Below are 22,931 nucleotides of genomic sequence, written 5' to 3' on the forward strand. Positions count from 1 at the left end.
CCAAGGCTTCCAGTGCCTTGCACACTGAGGTGAGGTTGTCTTATATACCAGTCATACAACAATCGTCACTTATTTTTACAGAAATACGGGGTTGACTTATATTATGTATCAACCTATACACCATAAAATATGGTTAGTGCTTAGTATGCATCAATCATCCTCAGGGTGCAACAGGTATTGATTCTTGTACGACCCTTGTTCAGTTTCCTCTTCTTTCACATATTCACTCTGTAACCATGGACCAGGCACTTTATACTTACTTGGCAGCTTTGTTTAGGATTGGAAATACCCCTACATGCCTGAACTTCACCTTCTGTTTATGGAGAAAAGCATCTTGGAGCATCAAGGCATCTAACTCTAAATCCTCATTTTTCTCCTTTAAAGGAGAAAATCCATGTTTTTCCACAGCAAATGAAAAACCAAGATCCCTGGTGAGAAGCAAGTTTCGATTGGTAATATCTCTTAAATGACCAACTGTATTGTTGAGATAGGTGTTAGACGAGCTTATGAGCATGAAATGGCCCTCCTTGGATGTGGGAAAGAAGCAGATAATGCCTAAGTTAAAAATAAGACAAAATAATAACCTTTAACTCCATATTAATTTAAAGAAGGTAAAGAAGGCAGTAAACTTATAGACCGATCATATTCTTGTAACACTTGAAGAATTCTATTTGAGACAAACCAATATAATTCTTAGATTGATTTGTCTGTAGTGTTAATTTTGGAAGAGAAAGAAAAAAAATTGTGGGTAGACTACTGATATGTTGTGAGTTCAGCAGCAACACTCTGGACACTCCTGGGTTGAACTAACAAGTATTTATTATTATAATTCTGAATCATATCCAGGGTGGATCCTAACAATTGCCCTCAGTATATATATGCAGAACTTATACTTGCTCTGCTTCTGCCTTGACCTGTGAGTCCTGTGGAGACAGAGGAACCAAGAATGCCTGTCCCTCCTCATGGCAGAGAAAAGGAAGTCCCCAGTACTGCAAAACTGCCACAAAGCATCTGAACCCTACAGTGCTGAACATGAGGGCTTTGGCCTTAAAGGGACAGTACAAGGAAAACACTGCAAGACACAACAGCTACAGATCTTACTGTACTATAGCAGCCCTTTTAATGCCTTGCAGTGACTCCAGCTGGACCTGCCCCCCCATGATACTTCCTCATATTAGTCAAGTGAAAGAGGAATAGTGCAGATTCTGTTCAGCCATTTGCAGCCCATAGCACTTGGGCAGACATAGAAAGGTAGAAAGCTGCTGCATGAGAAAGGATAAAACAGATTAAGGCTATAGCCACAGAAGGAAGTAGAGGGTTTCAAATGCTGCAACTGTAGTGGTGTCTAGGTTTTGAGTTATTGTCTGGAACTCATCAACAATTCATTGGAAGAGTAGGGCACTAAGATGGGGACTTACAAAAGCCAGTCTGACTGGCTGCTGATGCTAACCAATAGCATATGTCTTAGAGAAGAGCGGTTTGTCTTTCTTTATGCCCTCTATAGGGCTTAAGTACCTCCCTCTGGACTGCAGAGAGGTACTTTGCTGCACTCTGGCTTCACAGCTGTGAATAATCTTTTGAAGGTATGGCTCAACAGCTGTTGTTTCAAAAACCTGTAGGCTCTTGGTTAGAATTATGACCCTTCAGGGACATGGGCAGTCAGGGTATGAAACTCTACAGGATGAGACTAATTGAACCCTTGTGTTCCACAAACTGCTTAGCACTATTAATTCTGGGGTGCTTTGGTGGCTCTGGATTGGAGGCATTTCCATGGTTAGGCAGCACCTGACTTGAGGATTTTGAAATTGTCCGTTTCTGGTACAGGCCGCTGAAGTGGGAAATACAGTGGACTTGGGTATCTCAGTTTTCTAAACATAGATCTGAGCAATGGGGAGGAACTGTGATACTGCCAGTTTTCTGGCTGGTACCTGGGGGAACCCCAGCCCCATTTTAGGGAAAGGCTACAGTCTAAGACCCAGCAATCATGCCACGTTACAGGAGGGTAGAAATGGAAATATCTGAGTGAGAGATGTAGGGACAATTATGGTACCATATACAAAGTTTTATAAAGTAACTGGATTATCTGGCTTTCATTTGAAAGAAAGAAATACAATGCATCATGTCAGTTTTCTCAGTTTCACAACATGGTGTGAGCAGATAAGTTCATCCTTTAGAAAGTGAACAGATAAAATGCCAAGGAAGGGTCAGTCTGGGAAGGTCAGTCTTGAAAGGGTTTCTCTATATGCTACAAGACAGTGTCCTGTTGAGCCATGCCCTGCTCTGTCCTGCCCAGAGACTGCCAACAAAGCTTACATCTTCTGTAATCATATATTCCTTTGAGAAGGACTAGATAGAAGTAAAATCTATTTTTGATAGTATGTTATCAGAACTATTTGTATAATTCTGCTCTAGTTCTCAGTTAATGAATTTCTAAAGGTTTATTTACAAGACCACATGGTGGGCAACCTTTCTGGCAGACATGCCACAAATTAGCCCTGCTCCCTACCTATGTGCAACTCCAATCCCCGGCAGGTCTGCTTGCTGCTTCCTGTCCTATGCTCCCTGACCAAGCTGCTGCTCTGCTTCCTGCTCTATTTGCCACCCTGCTGTTTGTTTACTTTCTGATTCACTACAGAGGCTACCCATGCCACTTGAGGTACACAGCCCCACAGCCTGGCCACCCCTGTGCAAGAGGATGCTTGGGAAAGTTATGACAATATAAGTAAAGATGTGAAATCAATATGCATAAGTTAAAGAGCATTTACCTGGAATGTGGATGTTCTTAATTAGGAAAAAAAGAGTTTATTTGCTTTAGTTTAATCATCGCACACAGAACATTTAGCTGGAATCACACTCTGAGAAGTCCTGAGCAAAGCTGTGAAAGAATTTAGGGTTTCCTAGCTGAACTGAAAAATCTGGAAAAAATGTACCTGGCATAGATTACATTTTTTTCCCTTAATAATGAAAAAGTTCATTCTATGTTATTTGCCATATATTGACTGGCAATGAAAAATACTTAGTGTTCAGGTTTTGCTGTCCTTCTTAAGTATTATAAATGTAAGTACATTCTGAAATGGAAAATTGAAAGGGTTTCATTTTTAAAAATCTCAAATGAAAGAGATTCCCAGTCCCTTGCCCCTTAAGGGGATTTCTCAATCCCCTTAAATCTTTTTTTACAGGCAAAGTATTATATGGATTTATCTCAAATCCATTAATAGTTTTGCAGGACCAAAAAGTATTTTCTGAAGAATAAATTATCTGGACATTTCTGAAAAATCTCATTCAGTTCTCTTTTAAAAAGTTGAACAGCTGAGTAAGGACTGTAAAATGTAACACTTTAGCTTCTATTTAGATAGTCGCAGGGCACTGAGGTGCCTGCTCCTATAGAAGGACAGGTGTTGGTTACTGGGGCAACCACGGGGGTCAGCTGACCAGGAGGGGAGAGGGCCTGGCGTATATAACAGCCCAGGCTGAGGCCAAGCAGTTAGTTCTCCTTTGGCAGCTGAGGGAGTGGCAGCTCTGCTGGAGTAAGCAGTGCAGGAAGCTGGATGGCCTGAGCAGTTGTGGAATGATGATACTGGGTGGAGGAAACCCTGATAGGGATGCATGAAGGATAGCCAGGTTGGTTTGGATTTTACGTTATAGCCCAGGGGCTTTGTGTTTTCTGTTTTGTTGTTGTGTAATACCGGAGGACCAGGTGAGGCTGTAGGGGTTGGAGGAGGCCTCACAGGAACTCCCCAGTAGCGGCGGGGGGTTCCTGGTGCTGGAGAGGGTGCTGTGTTTTGGGGTGTCCAGACCCTAACCCCAGTGTGGGCAATATTGGGAGGAGCCCAGTGTGGGTGTAGGCAAGAAGCCCCAGTGGGGCATAGGACCTGAGAAAAGGGTCTGGAGGCCAGGCATGGCTACGGCCACCTGAGCCTTGATTGTGGGAGGCCCCAGTGGGGTGCAAGACCCAGAAAGGGGGTTGGGAGGCCAGGCGTGGCTATGGCCACCTGAGCCTTGATTTGCAGAGATCGTGAGGCAAGGTGAGTGCGAGCAAGGCCCCAGTGCAGGCATGACCGTGAGCAAGGCCCCAGTGCGGCAGTGTTGTGAGGGAAAACCCCAGGGAGAGCGATCATACGGTGACCGTGGGGAAAAGGCCCAGAACGGGCAGCAGCTGTGGGAGAAGCTAGGGAGTGCCCGTGAGGGTGCATAGGTGAATAGTCCAGGGGGTGCACAAGAATAGAGGCCCTGGAGAGGGCGCGAGTACTGGGAGAGGCCCTGGAGAGGGCGCGAGCGTACAGAGGCAAGCCCTGGAAGACGTCCGCAAGGGCGTGGGCAATAGTAATTTGACTTAACAACATCCGGTACATCTGAGAGGCTTGGGGCATGGTATTAGGGGTGGTAGGAGCCATGCATAGCCCATAAGACTGGGTGCACCAAGGATCAAGCTATACAGAACAGGGGCCAGGATAAATAAGAGCATCCTGTCCAAGGGGACAAAAAGGCAGCCTCCCTTATAATATTTTTGGTCATCAAAGACGTCTATTAAGCACCCTCGTTCTTGCCCACCACAACTTGGCACGGTAGGGGACGCCAGGAGAGATCATGGCCGCTCCTGGGTCCCCACCCTGTGACAGATCTTTTTTCTCAGTAAAATAAAATCAGATTAAGTTTTACTGATGTTTTTTATTTTTTCCCTAATCTGTTTTCCATGATAAGTGTGAAACTGATATGTGGTTCAGAAGGGAAAAATGATAGTGATAGTTTCTCATCACCAGATCTACTTCACACACGCACACAATTTAAAAATATATATATTACATCAGAAGCTATCACCCCTCTAACTTCTGTGGCAGGGGGGAAGGGGAGTCTGAGGCTCTGCACTGAAGACTGGGAAGTGAAGCAGGCTCTTTAAAAGCCAAACTTTTAACTTTATCAGCGAAATGCAACTGATGTGACATGCCTTTTGTAGGGAGAGAGATCCACTCAGTTTTGCCATCCTCCAAGCTAAAATACTTAAGGAAAAATTTTTTTTGTTCATTTCTTTGACCCTGTGTCAGTCTTTAAGGAAATGCTTAATTGACTCTTTGTTGTGCTATACATAAATGTTCAAAAGTCTGCCTTAAGGTCATATATTGCTCAGTCCATTTGGGGCCAACTTTTTAAACAGAAATGTCACAAATAAGGCTCTGTGCCACTCTGATCCTTGTCCCTGTCCAATCTGCAACCCTGCTTTCTGCTCCCTGTCTGATCATCTGCTGTGCTGCCTGCTCCCTTACCCAATCTGCCATGTGCAAAACACAGAGGCTTCCACATGCCATAGATTGGCTACCTCTGGGTCATTCCATACCTATCACCAAGTAGTATGCATAGATTCTCTTTATTCCACTTTTCCCTTTTATAAAAGGGAAGGGTTGGTACATACTTTCCTTTGTAAAACACTGAGATAATGCATGAAAGCACTAGAACACGCTACACAGAGAGGTTGTGGAATCTCCATCTCTGGAAAATTTTAAGACCTGGCTAGACAAAGCCTTAACTGGGATGATATAGTTGATGGTAGTCATGCTTTGAGCAGGGGGTTGGACTAAATGACCTCCTGAAGTCTCTTCCAACCCAATTTTGTATGATTTTATGAAAGTGCTATGTAAACTAAGTGGTGTGCTGGGTAAGTTGGTGTCTCTGATGCAGTCATAGGTAAGGGTGATGCTAGCCATTGTTTCTTAAGATGAATCAAAATAAGGGACTGAACTCTTTTAGTAAGATACCTGAAACATCAGCAACCCTGTCCAATGCATAAATCAGCATGACAGGGCCTGAACAGAAGCTGAGCCATATGGCTAAATGCGTTTACATGAAGCTTCCAGCTGCCCCTGGCTGAATGGGGAATCCCTGCCCATCTGAGGGCTCACTGCCAGCTGCTCCACCAGTGGGACAGCACCTGGCCACCCCTGGCAGAGCAGGGAAGGAATAGCTCCCCAGTCCTGGTGCTGCTCAGTTCCCTGATCCTGTGGGGAACTGGGAGCTCCACAGTGCTGGGATGGAGGGGAGAGGGATTCAGTCCCTGCACTGATTGTTCCCAGCTCCTGTGGGGAGCTGAGCAGTACCAGGACCAGAACCCCTGCTGGTATGGCTGACCAGAAGCAAATTTGTTCCCTGTCAACTGCTCCACAAGCCCTGCTGTATAGGTCCTTGCTGTTAGCTGTTCCACTGGTGGGACAGCTCCTGGCCACCACTGGCTGAGTGGGGAGTTTCCACTCAGCCACAGGCTCACTGCCAACTGCCTTGTTGGCCAACTGGGACAGGGGACTGGGAAAGAGCTGTTGGGGAGGGGATTCTTTCTCAGCCCTGGGTCTTATAGGTAGGAAACAACTGACACCCCTCACCCTCCAAATCCAAGGCCTGACCCTGGTGTCACTTGACAGCCTGGTGCTGGCATTCAGGGGAGCCTACGGGTTTCCCTGACTGCCATATGGCAGGAAAGAAAGGGAGGCATTTTCCTGCCTTGAACTGCTTCTGTTGGGAGCAAATTTGATCCTGACAGATGCATGTGTAGATGTGCTCTCACAGAATGCTTACTGCACAGTATTTTACCACACAGTAAGCTTTATGTCCATTAATTGCATGTGTAGATGCACCCTCTGTGTGAAAAGGGCTGCAGAATGAGAGGAAAGCCAGAGACAAACTACTGAGTAGTAGAGAGAACTAAATTCAGGGAAAGCAGACTTGGATTGTTGAATAGGGAAACTGCCTAGTTTCCTCCTACTGCGCTCAAGAAAACAGCTGTGTGTATATCCCTTTTAAGAATACACTAATGAAAAACATGAGCCTATTAGCAATTTTTGCTCTTAACAGGAATACTCTGGCAAGGCCCTGAATAATGGCTAATTTCTCAGAACAAAGGGCCACAAAATTATCATCATGATGACCACTTGCAACCTGGTCTCCTTTAAGAGCAAAATGAGAAGAGGAAAGCTTAAGTAAAGTATTTCTTTCTTGCCTTCATGGACGCAAAGTCATCAACTACATAATCGTAATATATTTGCTTTGCAAGTGTGTTCTTCACTGAGCATGATCAAATGGTTCAGCCTATCCTCCCCAATTGCTAACTGCAGGTAGTTCTTAATAATCTTAAGCTTACTAAAAGTGCAAAGCTGGCAAAGCTATGAGCATTCTTAAGCAAATGCACATCTAAGGGAACCCAGATTCTATACCTTTGTCATAAATCCAGTTGAGAAGCTCAAGTGCAGTGCCCATGGCTCCTCCAGAGGTGCACAGATTTGAGTCTTTCCTGATTTTGTAAAACAGGCCAAGTTCTTCTTGCAACTCATCCTTGTTCACATCTCATGGGTATGTGGTGGACAAGTACTCCACAAATTTGGCAATTTCTTCATCCTTTGCAACAGCTGGTGGGTCAAGTGTAGGTGAGAACAAGCTTGAGAGCTTCCCCATGGTCTCAGCTATGCTTTGAGATCTGAGAGGAGCATATCCATGGCTGTGATGGACACTTCAATCCTGAATTTATCTTCACAGAAGAGATTGTGTGTTCTGTATTGACTGGCTTACCTTGGAAATGCTTCATCCTTTAGATTCTTCTTTGTGTTCTCTTGAATTCAGTGGTGATACCTAGCCCCTCAGTGATGACCTTAGCTTCTGTGAGAAGACTTGGCCGGGAAGCATTCAACCCTTGAATTTCTTCCAGGAGGCTCTTTACATGTTGCACCAGCTAAGATTTCCAGGCAAGGTCCTACTGGAGAGCTATTTTCTGTGGCAGTTATCACAGGGAAAAGGCCTAGGAGTGGTGTGAGGCCAGGCCTTAAGAGAGTAATCCTCCCTTCTTGAGTAGTGGAGGAGGCCAGCCAGCAGGCCACAACCAGAAGACTTGTGAGACTGAGCCAGGCTCAGGAGAAGTACACCCCTATTCCTATCCCCTTATCCCTGTGTAAGAAAAACTGAAGCGTACCTATCAAAGGATTGCATTCATCCAAGAGTTATATAGATACTTTGCATTTAAGTACTTTTTGAAATGGGGAAATATGTGAACCTGAATATATGTTATGTCTAATGTTATTTTTCTGGGAAATATAAAGAAAACAATATATATAATTTCATTATTATATTCTTGCAGATTCATTTCTGATTTTGGCTCTTAAGAACCCACAAAGCTTACATTCACTTACTGTTTGAACTCTTTCCTCTGGAGGTCTTTGCGTGACAACAGGCCTGCTCTGCCACAGATCCCTCCTTAAACCTTCCCTGTTTCTTCTCTCGTTGCAAGAGACTCTGTAACCAGGGCTACTTGACCTAGGCCCTCGGCTAGGCAATCATAAGCCTGATCAATCTTGTTTCTAATGCTGCCCAGAGATAAAGACGGATGTTACTTTACTGTGATTGGTTTAGACTCCCCCTTGGACATCAATGCGACAATTTCTTAAGCCACAAATTAGCATATGTGTCACACACAACTATGTATAATATTTACTTCATGGTCAGGGAGGAGTCCCATAATGTCACAATTACATGTTGAGAGAGATTCAGTGTCATCCTATACACTAATACACCAATTTCCTCTTTTTTTTTTTTATATACCAAGAATTCTGGTGAGCAATGTTGCAGGGAAGGGGCAAATGGTACACAGTAGCAGAGGCAGGGGACCCTTGCTTTGTAGGGGCTTGGGGCAAATTGCCCCAGTCCCCCTCTCGTTTCCCCCCCCCAGGCAGCCCTGGTGCAAATCCAAGGATAAGAAGGTGTGCTAGTCAGATGCACAGCAGCACAGCACCATGCCAACAGAAGTTGTGTGGCGCCTAGGGCAGTGCCAGGTCCTGCTGTGGTTTTAGGGGAATTAGCTCAAGAGTTGAGGCTTCAGCATACAGTATTGTGAGTTTTCCAAGTGATACTGCAGTCCTTAGGCCAGTCTAAGCTGGCTACAGTGATTAACATGAGCCTTAAGACTGTAAATTATTTCTGGAACCCCAGAACAGCCAGGACTGGGACAACAGAAAAACAGATCAATGCTTAAATTAATTGGATATTTTTTCAAGAAAACTTTTTTTTCTTTTTTCCATGGGAAAATCCTTACCCCAAAACTTTCATAGGAATGTACTTGTTTCAATGAAACTTAAAATGAATGATTGCTCACATTCAGGATGGAACTTCAGATGAAAGACCACTGCAAAATTGCTAATAATGGATGATTTTGATATTAATTTGGGGAGTTAGAGACCCAGCTCTGCTTCAGACAAGAGACTTGGGCTGGGTCATTGACACGAGGACTGTCCTAACCACATTTCCCTTCAGTTATAAGATAAGATCAGTCAAGAAATCAGAAAACACCACATGTTTTAAGAGCGCAGTATACTAGGACTCTCCAGAAAGTTCATTTGACTTTAAATTTTAAGTAAATTATTTAAACTGCATTTTTTCTCTATGTGGACACCTTTAATAAACAGATTTTAATTCAGTTTAGTTTAATTCCAAAGTCAATTTAACAAAATCAAGGTAATTCATTTAATGCTGTTTAACTACACTATATCAAACCATGCTTTTACTTATTTTAGGCTAAGTTTCCTGAGTGATCCTGTTTAAATAAGCCAGAGGACTGCAGACAGGTCTGGAAACCTGTTTAACTTTTGTTGCAAGTGAGTACAAACTTTAAAGTCTAGTGTTGCCGCTTTAAATGGAAATATTGTTCACAACTAACTTCACAACTAATCCATAAAAAGGAGCTTAATCATTCTGAGACAACAGACATTCTGAGAGAGGTGTTACCCTTACCATCCTTATTACATCCACTCAAGATCCAGCTCAGAAACCTTATCACTCTCCAGCAGGGTTTCCTGTATTATGCTTTCCATGGTTGCCTTCTCCATTTTTCCCATTAGTTGAATTTTCATCTTCAACTAGATGATGTGTACTGGTCTCTCACCCATAAATAACAGCATTATGAGTATTCCAATATTCCAGTATTGAAAAGGAAATGATGATTTTTTTTTTACAGTAGTAACTGTGCCCATGTGTTCCATCTCTTTCTTTGTCTCTAAAAAGGAGGTGCAAGATGATTCCTTTCTTATCATTTATAAGTGTGATAGATAGTGAAGTGCTACTCTGGAATCCCAGCAGTGGCTAAGAAGAAAAGTGAAACGTGCTTAGGGTGACCATATTACTTTTAAGGAAATTTGCTCCCCTTCTCTCTCTCCCTTCTCCCTCCAAGTCAATGGCACTGCTGCAGGCAGAGGCAGGTAGGCACCACCCCCTCGCCCCCCCCATCAGACTGTGCTCCACACCCTTGTGATTTCAGGATTTCTGTTTTAAGTTTTACCAATTGGCTGGAACCAACCTGTGAAATCTGGAAGCATCCTGACCAAACCAGGATGTAAAGTCACCCTAGACATGCTCAAAAACATGGAAACTTAAATGTTTGAATTAGTTCCTAGAATATTTTATCATGTTAGTGAGTCCATAGGCTTGGTTATTTTCTTCCAGCAGTTAGGTTATTTCTGGCTTATTTTTCAACTTAGTACTCATACCCATGATCCAGTTCCTACAACAGACTATGGTAGCATAGCATGGGGAAATTGGAGAGTAGAAGAAATAGGGGTTTCACACATACCAGTGCATAAGAGTTAAATATCATTAAAAGACAAGATGCATAACATTTTAGTCAGGTCAGACAACTAACTGAGACATGAGACAGGGCCTTATCTGGAGCCCACAGAAGTAAATGGAAGATCTGTGATGAAATTTACTGGGCTGTATATCATTCCTGTGGTGAATAAAATATTTAAAGATCATATAGAATAGAACTAGGAAAATTGTCCTGTGGTAGAAGAGTTGTATGAAGAACTTGACAGTTGACTTGTATTAGGCCTATAAATGCAATGTTAAATGTTTGATTTGGTTTCTTGATAGCATATTAATGATTATATAGTAGTGTTTTATCTCACATATTATATCCATGATTTTGCAAATGATACTGAAGGACAATCTGACTGCTTGCCTAGAAGCAAAGAGGATGAATGGCACAGTTAAACTAGGATGGGTTTTGCCCAGTAAGCAACCTGTGTTCTGAATTCTCTGCTGAGTGCAATGACAGGGAGACAGAAGGTGGTTGGTTATGACAATAGGGCAGTGGAATTCTTAAATAAATTGAAAAACCACAAAAAGCTTCAGATTTGATGCAACTGGCATCATCTTTTGTCACTAAGCTTCTTTCTCCCTAAGATCTTCCTAACTTTAAACCATGCTTATGATCCCCACTTTCTTCACCCAAAGCTTTTGTTGGGCCTCTCTTCCCAGAATAAATCTTAACTTTACTGCCCTATTTCTCATGGATTTACTATATTCATTGTGCATTTATTGCTGTTTTTCAGTTGATTGCATGCTAAGCAAACTCATGAGCTAATTTCTAGAAGCAAAGCAGAGCTGTTTTGGTACAATGATAGGGGCTTTCCCAAGGAGTACTCTGTAAATGTACATTTACAAAATAATGCACACTGCTCAAAGTATTTTATATCTTTCTCTTTCTCTCTCTCTCTCTCTTTTAAGAACACTATCTCTTTACTTGAATACATTGCAATTAAGTAACAATCACTGATATTACTATGGGATTATTCTTCAGTGTCTTCTCTCTTTTGGTTGCAACTTCATTTTTGCTCTCAAATGTTTGTATATTGATTTCTCTCAAATTTATTCAGACCTGCTGCAGTGCTAGGTGTTCTTTTTAGGCATTTATTAAGAAGTCAGTCTGTTTTCATTGTTATAATTTCTGATCTTATTGTTCTACTAGGGCTGTGTGAAATGGAAGCATTTAGTTTTGACCAGCATTTTGATGTTTCAGCAGGACAGTGTTTTGTTTCCACTTTTGTTTTGAGTCAAAATGGCTGTTCCATTTTGTTCCATCAAAATGTTTTGCTGTTTCAACCCTGTTTTGACATTTCGCCCATAGGATATAATGGAGAAGGTCACAACAGGCTATAACTTTGTCATTTATGGCCAGATTTGGTTGACACTTGCAGAATTGGTAGCCTCTTCTGCGGGTATGATGCATGACAAGTTTCAAGAAGATAAGTGCAGGGGATTTGGAGAAACTGTACCCCAAAATCTTGAGAGCAAAACTCATGTCACTTGTATGTGTTATGCCATAGCAGAGTCAAAACTGCAGGTATGCTAGCTCCTGTTGAGGCACCAAACCTGCCACATTTCAAGGAGATAGCTGCAGGGGGGGTTGGAGAAACTGCACCCCAAAATCCTGAAAGAAAAACTTGTGTCACATGTATGTGTTAAGATACAGTGGGGTCAAAACTGCCAGCTTGCTAACCCCTGCTGAGGCCACTAAGCCTGCCAAGATTCAAGATCAGTTCAGAGGTTTGGGGGGAACTGCCCCCCAAATTCTTGAAAGCAAAGCTCATTTCACATATATATGTTAAGCTACAGTGGGGTCAAAACTGCAGGGGAGGTAGCCCCTGGTGAGGCAACAAAGCCTGCTACATTTTAAGGTGATAGGTGCAGGGGTTTGGGGGGAACTGCACCTCAAGCTGCAGACAAGCAAAACTCGTGACATGGGTGCTTGTGCAACTGTGTCTGTCCTTGGGGGGCCAGGGGGAACTACCACAGGTCTGACTGCTAAGCTACTGTGTTACCAGTTATCAAACAATAATGAGACCAGCTCAATACACAGTACCTAGTTACTACATTAAAGACTTAATGAGCATGGCTTAACACCTACAAAAGAACAGACTAAGGAGAGGAAAGAATCAATACAAACAATCAACTGCCCCAAGACAGACACAGTCAGTTGCACAAGCACCCATGTCACGAGTTTTGTCTGCCAGCAGCTAAGGGTGCAGGGCCCCAGAAGCCCCCTGCACCGAACTCCTTGAGAGCTGTGAGGCTTTGTGGCTGCAGCAGGGGCTAGCAGCCAGGCCTGCAGTAGTTTCCCCTTCCCTGTGCCCCAAGACAGACACAGTTGCACAAGCACCTGTGTCACAAGTTTTGCCTGTCAGCAGCCAGGGCTCCAGAGGTGTAGGGCTCCAGAACCCAAAACCCCTGCACCGATCTCCTTGAAAGCTGGCAGGTGTCGTGGCCACAGCAGGGGCTACCATCCCTGCAGCTTTCACCCTGCTGCACCTGAACACACACAGTGTCACCCATGTCACGAGTTTTGCCTGTCAGCAGCTTGAGGTGCAGTTTCCCCAAACCCCTGCACCAATCTCCTTGAAACGTAGCAGGCTTTGTGGCCTCAGCAGGGGCCACCACCCTTACAGTTTTGACCCTGCTATAGCTTAACAAGTACACATGACATGAGTTTTGCTTTCAGGATTTTGGGGTACAGTTTCCCTGAACTCCCTGAACCTATCTCCTTGAAACTTAGCAGGCTTTATAGCTGCAGCAGGGGCTAGTGTGCCTGTAGTTTTGACCCTGCTGTGCTTAACATGTACGCATGACACAAGTTTTGCTCTCAAGATTTTGGGGTGCAGTTTCTCTGAATCCCCTGCACCTATCTGCTTGAAACTTGAAACTTGGCATGCTGTATGCCCTCAGAAGGGACTAGCATTTCTGCAAGTTTTATCCAAATCTGGCCAGAAATGACAAGTTATAGGATGTTTTGACCTTCCCCATTTATATCCTACAGTCAAAACATCAAAACAGCGAAAGGTTTCAACTTGCCTTGTTTCATTTTGAGGCTGTTTCAATCAGATCTGTTTCATTTCAATTTTGCTGTTTCACCCTTGAAACAGGTTGAAGCAGCATCGAAGCAAAACTGGTGGTGAAATTTTGCACAGCCCTACTCTTTACCTTGGGGACCACAGGAAGGAAGGTTCTGGCTATCAAACAGCAGTGTGCATGTATACCAGAAAGGAACATCAGAATGTTTACTTTGCTTTATGGTTCACAGCAGTCAGGAAACCAGGACATTTCAGATGCTTCATGGATATGGCCAGTACAGCTACACCACTGTACATCAGGGATTTACAACAGGCAGCCTGTGGGCCAAGGGCAATCACTGGACCCTGCCATAATTCTTTACTAAATGAAAAATGATTTGGAAAGTAAAACAATGGGCACTATGTCCTCCCTGTGCAGCAATTTTTAATTGCACAAGCACAATCCAAGTTTCCTTTTGCACACATGCTGGGGGTTTGCATCTGATAGGAGTGTAAATGGTGAACCTTCATTGGAAAGTGGAACTCACAAGTGGGCGTCAGTTAAGTTTTGAGTTGGGCAACCTTGTTTACATATATTAAGAGAGTTTTTTTTTCACTTATTCTTACTGTGGAAGAATCATGGAAAAATGAGGATTTTGGGTTACTTTTTTAAGCTGAAAATTGGGGATATTTTTTTATCGGAGAAAAACAGGATCCCTGGCAATAACCATGAACCTTCTGACCTTTTTGACTGGTTTATGTTTCTAAAAATCTTAAACAAGGTACAGAATTAAACAGACAGATGCAAGTTTCCTAGACCACCAAGTAGAAAGAGGTTTCTTACTGTGGTCAACAACTATTCACCAAAATGCCCCGGGGAAAACCAGGAGCAATGGTCATAAACTCCTAGAAGAAGGTTTCAGACTGGATATAAGGAAAATCTTCACGGTTTGGGTGACCAAATTCTGGAACAGACTCTCAGCAGAGGTGGTGCAAGCACCTACTCTGAAGAACTTTCAAAGGAGGCTGGACACACACTTTGCTAGGCTTATTTGGCCCCAGCAGTCTTTCCTGCAGAGCAGAAGGGCTGGACTCATGATCTCACAAGGTCCCTTCCAGCCCTAAACTTCTGTGAATATGTGGTTGTCTGTAGGTGTAGAGCAGAACTTTTCTACTTTGTATAAAATAATCACTACCCCTACTTAAAGAGGATTGGCCATATCTCCCTATGTTGCTGTTCCAAATCAGTGCCTCTTTCTACTTGGTGGTCTAGGAAACTTGCATCTGTCTGTTTAATTCTGTACCTTGCTTAGGATTTTTAGAAACCTAAATCAGTCAAGAAGGTCAGAAGAAGATGGTTATCATCAGGGATCCTGGTTTTCTTTGATTAAAAAATCCTCAAGTTTCAGGTTAAAAAAGTTACCCAAAATGCAAATTTTCCCATGATTATAAATGAAATGCCACTAATACATACATATATATGTATGTGTGTAATGGTGTTTCATTTTGAAACACCATTAGAAAAATGTGGATTTTGGGTTTATCATTTTTAACCTGTAAATTGGGGATTTTTTTAAACAGAGAAAACCAGGATCCCTGGTTATCACATAATGATCCCTCAGTGAGAACAGCACTTCTTGTTTCTTGAAGTAGTACATGTTCCTTTTGAGCCTTGTGAGCCTTAGAGGATGGACACTGGTTGGGGGGGTCAGAGGTATAAGAAGTTGTTGCCAAAAGTGATGGATGTTGCAGGTGGGTAGAAAGATTTCTTCCTGGTCTACCTGAGATGACAATGTAGGGGGACTGTCAGATTAGGCAAAATTCACTGTCTGCATTAGCTGTGTAACAATAACAATATGACTAGGGCACATCCTGTCAAGTCCTTTATAAAGATTTATGAAACGAACAATTTAGCTTAAAGACCAAAAAGGTAGCACTGTAAAGAAACCCTAGGAATCCGGGGTCAGAAACAGCCTTTTAAAACTAACTGCCTGTGAATCAATAGAAGCATTAATGGCTTGGGGTTTTATAGCAGCACTGTGAATATTAAGGCCTGAGGTTTAAATGATTTTATAAGGTGAGAGGATTTATGAGCTGGTTGAAAGAATACTTTTCTGTGCACCAACTGGAAGTGAAGGCATAATGAAGCCATTAGGAAATCCATACTTGCTGGAGGAATAATGCATAAAGTAAAACCAAGCAATGTCCTGTCAAAGAAATAGATTTGCTAACTGAACAAATGCTCTTTGTTCATAATCCAATTGTTTACATAGGGTGTATGCTTAAAGATGTAATATAGCACCTGGGTGTCTAGATTCAACTAGAACTGCAGGTATGGGGCAAATCTGTTAATGCAAAGAAATGAGCCTTTATCCTAAAAACCTCTTTTACTTCTCATATACTGTACATTCATGTGGATTCACTCCTTGTGTGCATACATTCATTTGTTTGAGCACACAGGACATCTTTATATGTGTTCCAGGGGGGGACTTTAATTTGAGTGGCTTTTAAGAGCTCTCAGGAGCTATTTTAATGAAAGTCCCTGCAGTACCTTGTGTATTCAGCATCCTATGCTTCAAAATGGCAGTGGGGGCACTTTAACTGAAGCTTGTTCAATGACTTCTAGTTGAAGTGGCCCTGCCACCATTTTGAAGAGTGGGGACACTGAATACACATGATGCTGAGGCTGCTGGTGCGTGCCTAAAAAAACAGCTAATCCAAAAAGCAGATGCATTCTTCTTGCAACCTTTTTTGTGAGTCAATCTAATGGGTTAGACAGGAGGGCATTACAGAAGTAGGTCTGTTACTGGATTTTCAGGGGCTTGAACAAAGCTAAATAGAACCACACTTAAGCACCTAATAGTGGAATGTAGGTCACATAAGAAGGTTATAGGAGACCAGGAATTAAGCCTGGATCTTCTAAATCCATTGCCTTAACCATAGGTCCATTCTTCCTCTGTTCATAGCACCAAGTAATTTCAAGTGACACATTTCTTTTACTCCTGTAGCATTATATGGGCACCTATACACATGCTTGATGCCCACTCCAATGCATTCTAATTAGAACAGGTCAGAGCAGACTCAATTAAACAAGTCTGCTGGAGCGTTCTAATTAGAACGGTCCAGCAGCCTCAGCATTATGTGAATTCAGTGTCCCTATGTTTCAAAATGTGTTTGAAGCATGGGATGCTGAATACAATGCATGTGTAAAGATGCCCATAGATGCGTAAATCTCTAAATCTGTCTACTGCCGGCCTTTTGGTCCTTAGACAGATGGAATGTCTTATTTAACTTTCTTTGAATTTCATAAGCTATTGTGTGTATCAGATGATAGAAGAGAGATGTTAAGGCTTGTGACAAAAGGATCAATGGTCAAATACCTCCCCTCCCACCCGCAAGCCCTTGGCTTAGACTGGAGATGTATAAATGGAAAGGGGGGCGTGAAAATCCCAGAGCAGTGTACTAAAATAATCAGGGACTTTCTTTTTGTCATATGGTATATTAGAAAATGCTGAGCTGGCTGGGAGCTGTAGTTGGAGATTTAGGGAACAAGGGTGAGACAAGAAATAGTCTTCTGCTATTATAAGTATCATAGAAATATTGAGTTTAAAGGGACCTCAAGAGGTGATTTATTTCAACTACCTGCATAAGGCAGGATCATCCATCTCTAAAGTATCTGAGGCAAATATTGGTGTAACCTATACTTAAGCTGCCAGTGATGGGGTTTGCACAAGAACAAATATATTTTGAAATAAGATGTGATTCTCGGAATTGCAGGTAAGGGAGCTCCTCACCAAATGCATCATGCAAAATGTGCATGGGCCCACAGTCAGGAAAATATTTAGTGTTTCTAATAGATTTTTAATGTAGAATTTAGACACCTCAGTACAAAATTGTGATTCTTAGAACCTCAGTTAGTCTCCTCCCTTGGTAGCTCTTGTGCCCTAGCTTTTCCTCACTTCTGATTTTAAAGTTCCTCAGGAACCAAAACTTCTAGTTCCTCTGTTCGTAGAAATGCTTTAGTCTTGACGTCAGCATGGTGCCTATTTTGTATGTAAGCTAAAACAGGATCTAGAAATTCCTGCCTCATAGTCTCATGAAGGATTCAGTCTATTAGAGTTCAATCCTGTGGTCTGAATACTTGTGTAAGTGAAGGGAACTCTCTGTTCCATTCTCTGTTCCAAATGCAGTTCATGCATTTATCCAGTGACTGTTTCGTGCATAGTAAATAATCAGTCCTTGCAGCAGTGTGCTAAGCTTTCCCTCTCAGAGGGTTTTCTTATAAAACCATGAGGACACACACACACACACACACACACACACACACACACACACCAGGGGGAGGCAGGTACAGCTGGAGCAGCCACGGGAGAACCTACAACTGCCTGGCTGTGCCTGCCTCTCCCCAGCTGATCCAAATCACTGAATCTCTCCGAATCAGCACCGAATCTTTCGAAGCCAATTTGGTTGAATTGATTCAGGACAGTGATCTGAACCTCCAAATCAAATCACTGTCCTCCAAACTGGCCAAATTCAAATCAAATACTTCCCTATTTGCACAGGCCTACAGTTTATACCCAGGCATTTGTTCCTTCTGTGACAGGAGGCATATGCTAGTACTTGTGTTTTTTGCAACATGTTATGTTACAGCTCCTATTCCCACACCTGTAGAATATTTTACAGAGAGTCTGGCTACACTATGCCCAGCACTGCATTATTTATGCATACCCAACTCTCAGCTTGCATGTTAACAACTGCTTAGCCCTGGCCAAGATGTCTGTTAGTTACATGAGGAAGCAAAGGAGGTTGTAGTGGTGGAGGGTGACTCTTTTGTGACTGCAAAGCTTACTTTGTCTTATTTATTCATGTTGCTGGACAGAGCTCCTTTGCACAATATCTGCTAACTACTATGTGGAATTGTAGATGCTAGTTAGGTAGGATTCTTTATTCAGTGTCTCTTTTGTTTTAAACGTGTGACCCTCATCCTCTTCATTATTTTTGTTTTTATTTGTTCCATGGAATATATTGTACCTGGGTCTTATGACATTTCCCTCAGAATGAGGACCTGGGCCTTTAGGTCTGGTCATCTGCCCACCTTTTTAGGAACTAGATAAGGTCTAGCTCTGAATGAGACGTGTCCAAGTCGGGGAAAATGGCATGTGATGTAAGTTGAATGTATGCTAATGAGTGTACACACATGAGCAGAACAATGTGCTTTCCCTAACCACATGATCTATGGTATTTCACCAAAAGTTTCCCCCCCACCCCAATTCACCCTTAGATAGACATGCATAATGGGAAATATCAGTCTGAGCAGTTTAAATTATAAACAAAAAAGTAAACCTGAGAATAGAAGCTCTTCTGCTGAAGCTGAGGTTAGTTCCCCTCCCTCTAAGTTCTATGTCTCTTGATGCTGTATTTCCCTCTCCTTTGATACATAACAAGAGAAGCAAGGGTTTTAATTTTGCAACTACAGCCAGCATTGACAGCTTTGCTTTCAATGAAAACCTGAAGGTTTCTTAAGGAGGAAAAAAAAAAAAACTTGTAAAAAATTGCTTCTAACGAAGAGAAATACAAGATAGCTCTGTTGTGGTCTGAAGAGAACAAACCTCTCAAAATTGTTGGGTGAGAGTCTGTAGGCAGTTCCAGTATGCATCTGCTCTTCCAGGTTCTTTAAGATGAATGTTGAATTTGGCTCCAAATGATAAACGAGTAGACTGCTGTGACTACAAGTCACTCTGCAGTGTTGTCTTGAGAAAAAGGAACTGGATTACAATAGTTCCCTAGGCTGCCCTTTGTTCCTAATGGAGCCTCCGATTCTGACCTCTTTGGCTTGTCAATTCCAAGTGATATAGGTCAGCTCCTAGGACTAAATACACACTTGAAAAGTTCAGCTAGAATTTGAAAAAAAAAAAGAGCAACACTAGATTTGCTATTCTAAAGCAATGGACCACATCACATTTCTTATTTGATTATTCCTAAATAAGTCATAAATGTGCATAGCATACCTTTGCAAATAGGGGATTAAAAAAACTGTACATCCTTTACTTTAAACAGAAGTGCTAATACTGACCTAATTATACAGATGGTGGTATGAACGGCATAGTTTGCTTAGAGATCTGTACTTAAACCATGAATAAAGTCTGTTTCACTTTTCAGTGATTGAATTTTTTTTCCAAAGTAGGCCTAATAACTTTCTGAGTTTACCTGAATTATGTGTTTTATATTCTAGTGAGAAAATTTCCAGCTACTGTAAAGATAATATTTAAAAATTCTATATTTTAAATGTACCCTCTCTTTCTGATTTCTTTGTCTTCTCTGCTAAACAACCAGAAGCACTGAAAAACCTGCCATGCATATAGAGACAGCATGCAAACTTAAAAGAAACAGCTATAGATTTCTTGGTGTTTTTTTTGTGTTGTTTTTTTGTTTTTAAATGATATATTTATTTATTTATTTCTCTTATTTAGAGTAACTGCTGGAATGTATGCACAGATGGCAAAACTACTCACCTCTGTTAGTTTCATATTACAGTTTCATATTACAGAGTGCTTACTTCCTTGATTTTTTTTTTTTTCTAGATTTACTTTTCATAAAAATTGTAAACTTTAGAGCTAATCTAACTTGTGTGGGGACTTGTTCAGCTCAGGGAAGTACCCAGTTCCTAAGTGAGGGAGACAGAGAGACATACACTCATACCTCTTTATCCTTCCCTATATGCTATTTAACCAGGGCTGAGAATTGATACCATCATTGCTTTTAAAATAAAGCAGCCCATTTTGTATTCATGCTTTACGCCTAGCTAGGAAGCCACAGTGTTAAACAATACTGTCTGCTACTGTAAAATTAATTTCATGTCTTAAAGGTCTTTTCAGCCACAAACAGAAACAAAGTCTTTTGGGTTCAACCAGAACAGAAGGGTAAAGCATTTAATATGGCATGTTGTACGATTGTTCCAGTCATGAAAATGATGAATCTCATCTGGTATACGATGCTGATTTCTGTTAGCCTGGCAAGTGGAGAACCAACAGGTACTGGTAAGTGTTGTGCCATTGAAAGAATACATCAAGGGTCAGGTGGTCAAAAACCCTCAGTTCCCAGTGTTCATTTAACAACAGTGCCTTGAGGTAGGAAGCCAGAATACTTTCTTGCTTTAACCTAAAGCTCCTACATCTATGCATTCTTTATTCTTTCTCTATTTTTTCAACCACTCTTTTATTACAATACCTCAGGCACTTTACCAGCACTTGTCCTCAGGTCTGATCCACCACCTTGCTGAAGTCAACAGAAAGATTTTCATTGGTTTCCCTGGGCTTTGAATCATACCCCTTAGGCCTGGATTTTCTACAGGAACATTTCCCAAAGTGTGGGGCGCACCCCCCTGGAGGAGTGCAAAAGGTTCTTAGGGGGAAACACATTTTGCCCATGTACCTCCCACTACTTCAGCTGCTATCACATCCTCCCCCTTGCTACTCCCCACCCCCACCAATTTCTTCCACTGACCAGCAATCAGAGCATCAACATCAATCAGTGGCTGGGGAAAATCGGTGGAAACACCACTAAGGACCATTTTTCCCCTTGCTGCTGATTCTCTCCACACCTGGCTGCAGCTGATTCTGCTTGCTGGCGGTATTCAGAAGCCAGAGAAATCGGCAGCAGGGAAAGCAGTGGCAGCAGCTAAAGTGGAGGGGGATATGCAAGAGTGCCTGACTCTGCTACATTGGGATATAAACCAAATTGGGGAAATGCTGCTGTTTGGTATTTAGATACTTGACTCCCATTGATTTCCTACAGCACCCTGTCCTCATAAGCCTTATATACTCCATGGGATTTTCATAAATATTATTTGGGCTGCTAGCAGTAGTATGAATTACAGGATTGGGTGCTTCACCAAAGGAAATGGCCAGGGCAAAGGGGACTCTGGGACACTGACCTGCTCTGTGCTTTTCTCTTCAAGGTGGTTAGTATCATTGATAATGGTAGCCATTAACATGAATTCTTCAATTACACAAAAAGTTACATTTAAAAGAGGCTGGAAACTCAAAGGTTAAGGAAGGCAGAATTAAAGTTACCTGTGCAACTTTTAATTCAGCCCCTTGCAGGATGATGGTGCATTCTTACATTATTACCTATTTTCCTGCAGGGTCCCTGCCTTTTATACAGTGCACAGGATAGGTCCAGTCAAGGGAAGAATTAGGGTTTTCTACTGATGACAACTGTTGGTTCATTTCTTGCCTCATTTGTTGCAGAAGTTAGAAGGTGTTTGGCTTATACTGCTGTGGATTGCATGAAGACAAAAGACGGTTTTATCACTAAAGCAGCTAAATGCTTCTCTTGAGAATTGGATTATGTTCCTATTTCTTCTATGAAATTCTCCTGTGATACTACCCAAGCCATGTTACTGAGGTGTTCACTAATATTTCAACATTGTATACATGTTGAAATATTATGTTAAGTGGTTACCAATTAATTATACCATTCATTGCAGGCTCAGACTACAAAGTTATGAATATATGCATACCAAGTAAACATGGGCAGAAGGCAGATGTATCAGATGAAGCATGCTGTAGCTTACAAAATCTCATGCCTCCTTGAACAAGTTAGTCTACAATGTGCCATGCTGCCCTACCTTCTGCCTAACTTCAGACAAACCTGGCTAGCTCCCTCTCTATATACAGAGGATTAGCAGGGGAGAAAAGCACAAAGGCATTTTGTTGACAATTTAGGAAGTGGGAAAGGGAGACTAATATAATGGACTAACTGCAGGAATAAACATATTGATAGTGCATGAGAGATTACAGATAGGCTAGGGGTAGGTCCTGAAAGGGAACACAAGTATTTTGTGGTTAACAAGATAGAAAAAGGGAACCAGAATAAGGCACAACTATGGAAATGGTCTCTGCGGAAGTGTATGAGTGAGGCAAGACTGCATTTATTAAGACCAGAGGAAAAGATGCGAGTTGATAAGAATTCTGACTATTGCTAGAGGTGGGGTTCCTGTTGGGGGAAGGGAGGGAGTGGAATAGTATGATTTAGTTGGGTTTGTGCTCCAGGTGTGGCTGGAATACCCCCTGGTGGCCACACAACCCTTACCCAGCTCCAGCCCTAGGGTGCCCTCTCCTGCCACACATTTGAAGTAATTGTTTGATGGGAAGGGAGGCTGCCTATTGGATCCTAGAGCTCACCCCACTTCCTTGTGATGACTGCTTATTCTCCCAGGCACCTGTTAGCAATAAGGGCTAGTTACATGCCTCCAATCATCCTTTACACTGCACCCATGCCACCCAGCAGTTACCAATTGATGGG

General features: G+C 42.3%; 1 protein-coding gene across 1 annotated transcript in view; it reads left to right on the forward strand.

Moving 5' to 3' along the window:
- The first annotated feature begins 1,230 nt into the window (after positions 1 to 1,230).
- The window catches only part of LOC109306134 (interleukin-5 receptor subunit alpha-like), a 61,474-nt gene continuing 39,773 nt past the window's right edge, over positions 1,231 to 22,931 (forward strand). Inside the window, exons 1-3 of the mRNA XM_019529406.1 lie at positions 1,231 to 1,583; positions 9,540 to 9,620; positions 20,491 to 20,662. Of these exons, the coding sequence (XP_019384951.1) occupies positions 20,560 to 20,662 (103 nt within the window). The 5' untranslated portion in view covers positions 1,231 to 1,583; positions 9,540 to 9,620; positions 20,491 to 20,559. The remainder of the gene's footprint in view (positions 1,584 to 9,539; positions 9,621 to 20,490; positions 20,663 to 22,931) is intronic.

Source organism: Crocodylus porosus, unplaced genomic scaffold (genome assembly GCF_001723895.1).
Source record: "Crocodylus porosus isolate Cpor-Errol unplaced genomic scaffold, CroPor_comp1, whole genome shotgun sequence".
Taxonomy (NCBI): domain Eukaryota; kingdom Metazoa; phylum Chordata; order Crocodylia; family Crocodylidae; genus Crocodylus; species Crocodylus porosus.